Source organism: Uranotaenia lowii, chromosome 2, assembly GCF_029784155.1.
Source record: "Uranotaenia lowii strain MFRU-FL chromosome 2, ASM2978415v1, whole genome shotgun sequence".
In the NCBI taxonomy this organism is placed as follows: Eukaryota; Metazoa; Arthropoda; class Insecta; order Diptera; family Culicidae; genus Uranotaenia; species Uranotaenia lowii.
Window position 1 is genome coordinate 55,087,988 of NC_073692.1, and position 9,064 is coordinate 55,097,051.

At 36.8% G+C, this 9,064-nt stretch overlaps 1 protein-coding gene across 1 annotated transcript; it reads right to left on the reverse strand.

The window, feature by feature from the left end:
• Positions 1-869: 869 nt before the first annotated feature.
• Positions 870-2,426, reverse strand: LOC129744246 (putative odorant receptor 83c). Its single transcript, XM_055736672.1, has 4 exons — positions 2,059-2,426; positions 1,207-1,396; positions 990-1,145; positions 870-934 (listed from the first exon to the last, which is right to left on the reverse strand). Exons 1-4 carry the CDS (start codon positions 2,208-2,210, stop codon positions 881-883), a joined length of 552 nt encoding a protein of 183 aa, XP_055592647.1. The 5' UTR covers positions 2,211-2,426; the 3' UTR covers positions 870-880.
• Between the last annotated feature and the right edge of the window lie 6,638 nt (positions 2,427-9,064).

Genomic DNA, 9,064 nt, shown 5'->3' on the forward strand with positions numbered 1-9,064 from the left:
AAAGACCTCTGTAAAGGATCTTAGAGTCGAGATAGACAAAGAACAGAATTTTACGAAATACAAAGAGCAGGTAGTAGCCAAAGCTAACTCTATGTTTGGAATGGTCAGTAGAGTCTGCCATGAGTTGAATGACCCTTACACAATCGTCTTAATTTATGTTGGACTAGCTGACCCGGTGTGCGTTGCTACACCTTTCAAAATCAAATGATATTTTCAGATATTATTCAAATTTTTATGGTTTTGTTGGCATAATTTTAAATCAAATTATAACATCATTCATAAGCAATCGCTATAAATGAGAGCTGCAGCTGGAGTTTCGAATTACAACACAATGATAACTTAAAATTATATTCTGAATCTCGATCTATAAATTTGTGTTACAGATCTGATAACTTTAATCCGCTCTAAAAATGGAGGGTCTCAAATTAATTGTATACAATGAATCTAACTTATAAAATATGGTTGATTTCGCTTAATATGTTGTAGATTTATGAAAAAAAAAACTGATAAGAGAGCCCTCCTGTCCTTCCTTTCACCCCCTGCTGAATGGAGGTCATGATCTTTAATAATCACACCCATTTACTGATTTACTGGAGTTAAATATGTCCAAAGTCGTGCCTACGTAACTAGTTAACGACCCCTTAGAGATTCTCAGCCAGGAGTGTGAAATTGATGCATTTAAACTTTAACAGAGATTTTTCAGCTAGTGAATTTCAGGGAGTGTCCATAAAAAGTAACGATAAAAATTGTTTCTTTCATAAATTCATTATATATAATTTTTTTGTATTCGCATGAAAAAGGTACAATCTATCAAACTTCAAATAGTGTGAAACCAACATTCTAATCTGCATGAAGATAAACATCTAGCTGGTTGATTTTCCTATTTTAAGAATTGAATTAACATGGCGCAATAGGAATAAATTCTTTTCATGACCTATTAGAAGGAAATGACTTAAAAATGGTTTTTTTTCAAAGTGATTCGTTCTTACCTCAACGAATGTTTCCAAGTTCAACAATGCTAGTCCACCGACCGTTATTTCTACGGCATTTTGAGCGTTGTGCAAAACAAACCCGAGCATCCGTTGATGTTTCGACGACAGTTTATACCATTTGATATCGTACAGGGCCCGGGCAATCTCTTCGTTCTTTGGAGAGAGAAAAAAAAGTTCATGATATGATTCAACTAGTGAAACAGTGGTGTAAAACCTTTATAGTCAAAGTGACACCCAGTAAGCAGAATTCGAGCAATTGCCAAACAGCACTTATTGCAAGGAATAGAGCATTGATATGTCCTGTCATGTAAAGTATGAACAAACACGTTGAAATTTCTAAGATAGAAGTTATGATTTGAAACAGCACTACAGTTTTATACGATTCATCCAGTTCTTCCTCGTATCTGGAAATAATTTAAAAAAAAAACAGAGTGTTATACAATATAATTGCGGTTGTGTACAATCAGGGATTTGAATGATTAACTATGGTTAATAATAAAATAAAGATCGAATTAAGAGTTGTGCTCAAGTGTTATCAAGTCAAGTCGAAGTCTAATGTTACATAAAAAAAATAATCAAAAATCGAATTAAAAATAAAAAAAAAACAACTAGGAAAAAAGCAAAAGGAAATCCGGAAAATCAAAATCTTAATTTTGAAGTCAAATGACTCTAAAATGCATAAATTGCCTGAATTCTTAAGGGTCAACTAATGAAAGCCCACGTTTTGTTTTTGTTGACAAAGCGTGACAAAAAAGGTTTAATTTGGAATTCCTGCCGTTTTGGTCAGTATTGGCTAAGTTACACCATATTGGTTGGGAACCCTAAAAAAAATCAATTTTGAAATCGTTAGTACCAGTATCGAGGTAAATTGGTTTCATAAAATGCACTATCCAAATATCCAAATAATATCCAAAATCTCCCGATAAAGTTCTGAAAAGCGCACACCCTTTCCTCTGTCCAAATGGTGCATGTGACCTTTATAATTTTTTTTTCAAATTTTTCTGCCACTCTAATATTCATTCAAACATTTCAACATCAATGATCAATGTTTTGTACTACATATTACTCTATAATTTCCTCGTGCATCAAACAGATTCCCAGAACATTAACGTGGATTTTTTCTGCATCTTTGTCCTCTCGGTCGATAAGGTCATCCAGGGATTTTAGCTGGTTCTTGAAGACATCGGCCACTCCCACGATGTGAAGGATTATCAACATGCAGATAACATCAGCAGCTATCAATCCATTGAGCGCAACATACACCACGAAACAGTGAAAGGCATTGGTGATTAGGAATCCAGTTAATGTTTCCGGATCACAACCCGGTATCAGAATACCTAAAATCAGCGAGTATTCTCGGTACCGTAACCAAGTGTATAAAGGCACAAGGCAGTAAATAAATGAGGCCGCGGAATATGTTATTTGGAATAACTTGAACACCAAATTTATAAGTGCAGCACAATACACTAGAGATCGATTGTTTTCACGATGATTGATGTTCCGTTCATAAAGAATATGCAATTTTCTAACACTTCCTTGCAGAAAAGGAATGTTAGTATATACTTGATGCAATTTGGTCAATCCCTGGATAAATATTGCGGCAAAGGGAACTGTTTCCACGAGATTGAGCCAGGATCCCCAATGGAAGTAGAAGGTATAGACCGTCGTTATCGTAAACGAAAAGCAGAAGAATCCAAGAATCAATGTACGCGAGTTTGGACGATAGTTTAGATCGATTACGTCTGATCCAACGTTTGCACAGAAACGTCGTAATGCTGCGATCATATTTTTAAACTCGTCGATTGCCAAACGATTGTCGAAAGCACTTTCGTCGAAGAGCCAGAACACTTGTCGAATTCGCTCCGACACGTTCATCCTTAGTCCTTGTTTAGTGTACTGCAATTGATGGAATTGAAAAAGAGTGTCTATACTCCGGATGATAGTTAATTTTTTATGACCTGGATTAGAAATAATGAAACAGATAACCGTTATTCTGATGGAGTTCAACGAAATGACGTAGCTGTTCACGTCATAGTCTCGCTATTCTCCGGAAATTTGTTCTTTTTCTTAAAAAAAAAAGCAAATTGTTTTATGTTTGATTTTAATTGCCTTTGGGAGTGTTTGACTGCCCCCTTTATCCGACCTTGTTGGGCAAGTAGCCTGCCTGACAAGGCCGGATTAAGAGGAGGGGCAATAGAGGACTAGTTTTTATTGCAGAAAACATCCAATTCTGGCTTTGGCTTCTGTCGAAGATGAATCTACTGTATAACTGTATAATCTAGTATAACTGTGCAACGGTATTAAAATATGTTCAGTGCGTGAACTTCTTAGAGGTACGGGCAAACTTATCAAATAATGTGGCTTTCCAGAGTTGTTAATTCGTTGCATTATCATATAAAATCTATACTTATTGTGATGCCGTCCACATCTACGCTGATGCACTTATCTACTGATTAATACTTTATTGTATACACTAAAATGGCAGACATATGATGTGCAACATAGAGGTCATATCACCTCTTATTCACAGCTCCTGTCTCAACTTTCTCGCGGTGCCGACTGGGATGAGAGTAACCTAAGCGGAGATCGGGTACCCAACTCCGGTAGATGCTTTGGTCGCATGCAGACTTGGAAGGTGGCTGCACAGGTCAGGGGCGGCTCAAACAGCGTTTGTCTCGCAGCGAGCGGCTGAGTTTATGAAATGCGGCTTCCGCCAGCTAAGTCCAAGATGGCAGCCCCATCGCGAGATAGGGATCTGGGGCTAACAACCTACTGCTCTTGATAAACCAATCGTTACGGAATCTGAGACAAGAAATTTCTGAATTGGAACTTTGGCAACGACTTTTGGCATGAAAACACGGACTAGAATTGGAACTTGAAATGTTTTGACCCTTGCCCAGCCAGGTAAGCTGGCTCAACTTGCTAGATAAGCTAACCGCCTCATGTTAGAGATATTGGGACTGAGCGGGAATCCATTGGCCTAACACTGGAGAATACAAAACACAGTCTGGGCAAGTACTGCATTACTCTGGCATAGAACGAGGAGTTGGTTTCCTATTAAGCCCGCAGGCCCATGCGGCCCTCAAAGGATGAAAACCGAAAAACGAACCAATAATCGTGGCTAGATTCAGAACAAGAAACCTTTCAATGGTCTAGTGTTATGCGTCAACTGACGTTGCCGATTTGCAGGAGAAAGAGCAGTTTTTCAGTCAATTGAACAGTGTGGTTGAGAATATTCCGAAGGGTAACTCCGACAATCAAGACATTGAGCGCATCATGGGGAGCCATGATCTAGGACAGATGAAAGAAAACGGAGAGCTGTTTGTAGAATTGGGTGGCAACAACAACATGGTGATCGGTGGATCGCTCTTGCCCCATAGACTAGCACATAAGGTCACTTTGGTATCCCGAGATGGCGGAACAGAAAATCAAATTGACCAGATTTGCATCAGCCGAAAATGGAGAAGGAGCCTTTTTGATGTCCGCGACAAACGAAGCGCAGACATCGCATCTGACCATCACCTCGTCTCTTGTGAGAAACGACTGAGAGTTGCGCATGTCCAACGGCACGAGGAGAAAGGCAGATGTTGATACGACGTCAGCCGGTTTGAGAAACCAGAGATGGAAAGGGCATACGCTGAACAGCTTGAATCCCGAGCCTCGGAGTTGCCGACAGACGGAACAGTCGAAGAAAGTCGGAATTAAGCAGGCATGAACCAGGTCAGCCGAAGCAGCCGCCCTCTTACGATATGCGGAGCTGGAAAAGGCAGTTAAACAAGGTGGTAGACGAGAAAAGAGAGCCTGGACAAACTCCCTAGCCGAAGAGGGAGAAACTGCCGCCACCAATGGAGATATCCGATTACTTTATGACATCTCTCGCCGCCTTAGTTGCAAGGACTAATGCAAGAATGCCACCGAAAGACCGAGCAGGTCAGCTGTTGACAGATCGAACAGATCAGCTCAAGCGTTGGACTGAGCATTTTGAACAACTCTTCCGAGTCGCAAATAGCGATGGAAAACAGAACCAGCAGCTCGCAGCGCCAACTGTAAGTCGCATTAAAGGCGTAAACTCGGAGCGCCCTCACTGGCTGGAATAGAACCTGAATGAAATCCAATATAGCGCCTAGGATCGATTGCTTCCCTACTGAAATGCTGAACACCCACCCTGCCTTGTCAGCACAAATGTTGCACTGTATTTTCGCTGACATCTGGAATACTCCGATAAAGGGTGATACGGTCAAAATTTGGTCGAGGGAAAACGCTTGTAAATCGGTGAAATAGTTTATTTTAAAAATCAATTTAAATTTGTTTTTCAAGTTTAATTAGTATAAAATTCAGGAAAAATATTCAGTTAGGCTTCCGCTTTTCCGAATCCGAATTGTCGGGCCTTACGCTTAACCCCTGTTACCAGATTTTGTACAGCCACCTTGTCCACCTTCTTTGCCGCAGAAAGCCAGTTTGCCTTGAACTGCTGCTCGTCCTTAGCAATTTTTTTTGACTTCTTTAGGTTCCGCTTGACAATAGCCCAGTATTTCTCAATTGGGCGGAGCTCTGGCGTTCTTGTCCTTGGGAACCACCTGCACGTTGTTGGTGGCGTACTACTCTATGGCCTTTTTACCGAAATGGCAAGATGCCAAATCCGGCCAAAACAGTACGAAACAACCGTGTTTCTTCAGGAAAGGCAGCAGACGTTTATTCAAACACTCTTTTACGTAAATTTCTTGGTTGACAGTCCCGGAAGCTATCAAAATGCTGCTTTTCAAGCCACAGGTACAGATGGCTTGCCAAACCAGATATTTCTTCGCAAACTTTGACAGTTTCATGTGCTTGAAAATATCTGCTACCTTTCCCCTTGCTTTTGCCGTATAAAACTCCTGTTTCGGAAGCTGCTAGTAGTCGGCTTTGACGTAGGTTTCGTCGTCCATTACCACGCAGTCAAATTTCGTCAGCATCGTCGTGTACAGCCTCCGGGATCGCGCTTTGGCCGTCTTTTTTTATTTATCATCGCGATTTGGAGTCACTACCTTCTTGTAAGTCGATAGTTCGGCTCGTTTTTTGGCTCGATGCACGGTTGTAGACGATACACCCAGCTTATTTGCGGCATCTCGGAGAGAGAGGTTAGGATTTCGCTTGAAACTACCGGCAACTCTCTTTGTCGTCTCAGCGGCTTCCGGTTTTCGATTTCCCTCCGATCCAGACTACCTGGCTGTCGACAAACGTTCCCCAAACACTTTAATTACATTTGTAACGGTTGATTTGGCAACTTTTAGCGATTTTGCGTGCGAGTAGCTCGGATTTTCGCGATGCGCGAGCAAAATATTGATACGCTGCTCTTCTTCCTTGGACGGCATTTTGACAACGGAAGAGTGAATTCCAAAATCAAAATAGGAGCAACATTCTACACACACACACCTTCAAAATGAGGGATGTTCAAGTTTTTGAAAAATTGAAAGAAATGCGTCAAGTTGTTATTGGCCAAATTTTGACCGTATCACCCTTTATGCTTCTGGTCAAACCAAATCTTTGAAACTTTTCTGATAGAATCAATCATTCTTTGCTGTCAAAAGTTTTTGGTTTTCAACCATTAGTTTTGATGTGTGCATAGTTAAATAGATGAAGGCTGATAACAATTTCCACCTTCAAGACATGTTTTCTAATGTTCAAATAAGTAGAATTTGGATGATCGAACAGAAGTAGAATATTTTTTTTTTCATATTATATTTTATGTGTTCACGCGCCTCGAAATGTTTGCGCGTGTGCATTTAAAATTTTACCACGTGGTTTATTTTATAATGGTATAGGATTATTTTTTCCATATATAGCTTGCTTCTGATGCATAAAGATGTGTTTGAGCATAAAAAACCGTGTTGATAGTTATCATAAATATATCGCGTTCGAAATGCTAAATACGCATTTTTTTTATTATGTGAGCTGTAGAAGTTTTGCTGCACTGCATACGTTCCCTTATATTGAAGTGCACAAAAAGTCTGCAAACTTTTTTTGCCTAAACCATCTTCCACTCTTCGCAATGTATTTAGTGTGAACTCGTGAAACAGTACATTTCATCGTGTAAATACTATTAATTATTCAAATCATCCATGTTTTTCCCTGGATTTTCTCTGGGTTCCTAGTAACAACTAAACCAGTATAATCGCTTGTGCTCTATTGATTTCACGATCAGCAAAAAATACGAGAAGAAGGTACCATGGTACTGAAAATTCAGCAACACATTACAAGTTAACGACTTTGGCTCTTTAATCAATACTCAATAAGAGAACGGCAATTTCTTAACGTGTTCAACGATGTTATTTTTCGTCAATAATGTTTTACGGTAGGAATGGATATTTAGGATCCGAATTTTCATAAGATTGGCCTCCGTTTAACATTCGTGTATGATATATTTTTAAAGCCATGGGGGATCCTGATTGCAGATCATTGAATTGTGTCGTATCAAGGCCTGTTTAATCAAGGAATTCTGAAACATACTATTGAAAATAATCCGTACATGAGTAGAAGATAAAATTGCATATTTGAAATCAGCGCCTTCAAATTATTCAAAATAAATCTATGGCATTAAAAGTTTGCCAATTTTGCCAATTTTGTCAATTTTGTCAATTTTGCCAATTTTGTCAATTTTGTCAATTTTGTCAATTTTGTCAATTTTGTCAATTTTGTCAATTTTGTCAGTTTTGTCAATTTTGTCAATTTTGTCAATTTTGTCAATTTTGTCAATTTTGTCAATTTTGTCAATTTTGTCAATTTTGTCAATTTTGTCAATTTTGTCAATTTTGTCAATTTTGTCAATTTTGTCAATTTTGTCAATTTTGTCAATTTTGTCAATTTTGTCAATTTTGTCAATTTTGTCAATTTTGTCAATTTTGTCAATTTTGTCAATTTTGTCAATTTTGTCAATTTTGTCAATTTTGTCAATTTTGTCAATTTTGTCAATTTTGTCAATTTTGTCAATTTTGTCAATTTTGTCAATTTTGTCAATTTTGTCAATTTTGTCAATTTTGTCAATTTTGTCAATTTTGTCAATTTTGTCAATTTTGTCAATTTTGTCAATTTTGTCAATTTTGTCAATTTTGTCAATTTTGTCAATTTTGTCAATTTTGTCAATGTTGTCAATTTTGTCAATTTTGTCAATTTTGTCAACTTTGTCAATTTTGTCAATTTTGTCAATTTTGTCAATTTTGTCAATTTTGTCAATTTTGTCAATTTTGTCAATTTTGTCAATTTTGTCAATTTTGTCAATTTTGTCAATTTTGTCAATTTTGTCAATTTTGTCAATTTTGTCAATTTTGTCAATTTTGTCAATTTTGTCAATTTTGTCAATTTTGTCAATTTTGTCAATTTTGTCAATTTTGTCAATTTTGTCAATTTTGTCAATTTTGTCAATTTTGTCAATTTTGTCAATTTTGTCAATTTTGTCAATTTTGTCAATTTTGTCAATTTTGTCAATTTTGTCAATTTTGTCAATTTTGTCAATTTTGTCAATTTTGTCAATTTTGTCAATTTTGTCAATTTTGTCAATTTTGTCAATTTTGTCAATTTTGTCAATTTTGTCAATTTTGTCAATTTTGTCAATTTTGTCAATTTTGTCAATTTTGTCAATTTTGTCAATTTTGTCAATTTTGTCAATTTTGTCAATTTTGTCAATTTTGTCAATTTTGTCAATTTTGTCAATTTTGTCAATATTGTCAATATTGTCAATTTTGTCAATTTTGTCAATATTGTCAATATTGTCAATTTTGTCAATTTTGTCAATTTTGTCAATTTTGTCAATTTTGTCAATTTTGTCAATTTTGTCAATTTGGTCAATTTTGTCAATTTTGTCAATTTTGTCAATTTTGTCAATTTTGTCAATTTTGTCAATTTTGTCAATTTTGTCAATTTTGTCAATTTTGTCAATTTTGTCAATTTTGTCAATTTTGTCAATTTTGTCAATTTTGTCAATTTTGTCAATTTTGTCAATTTTGTCAATTTTGTCAATTTTGTCAATTTTGTCAATTTTGTCAATTTTGTCAATTTTGTCAATTTTGTCAATTTTGTCAATTTTGTCAATTTTGTCA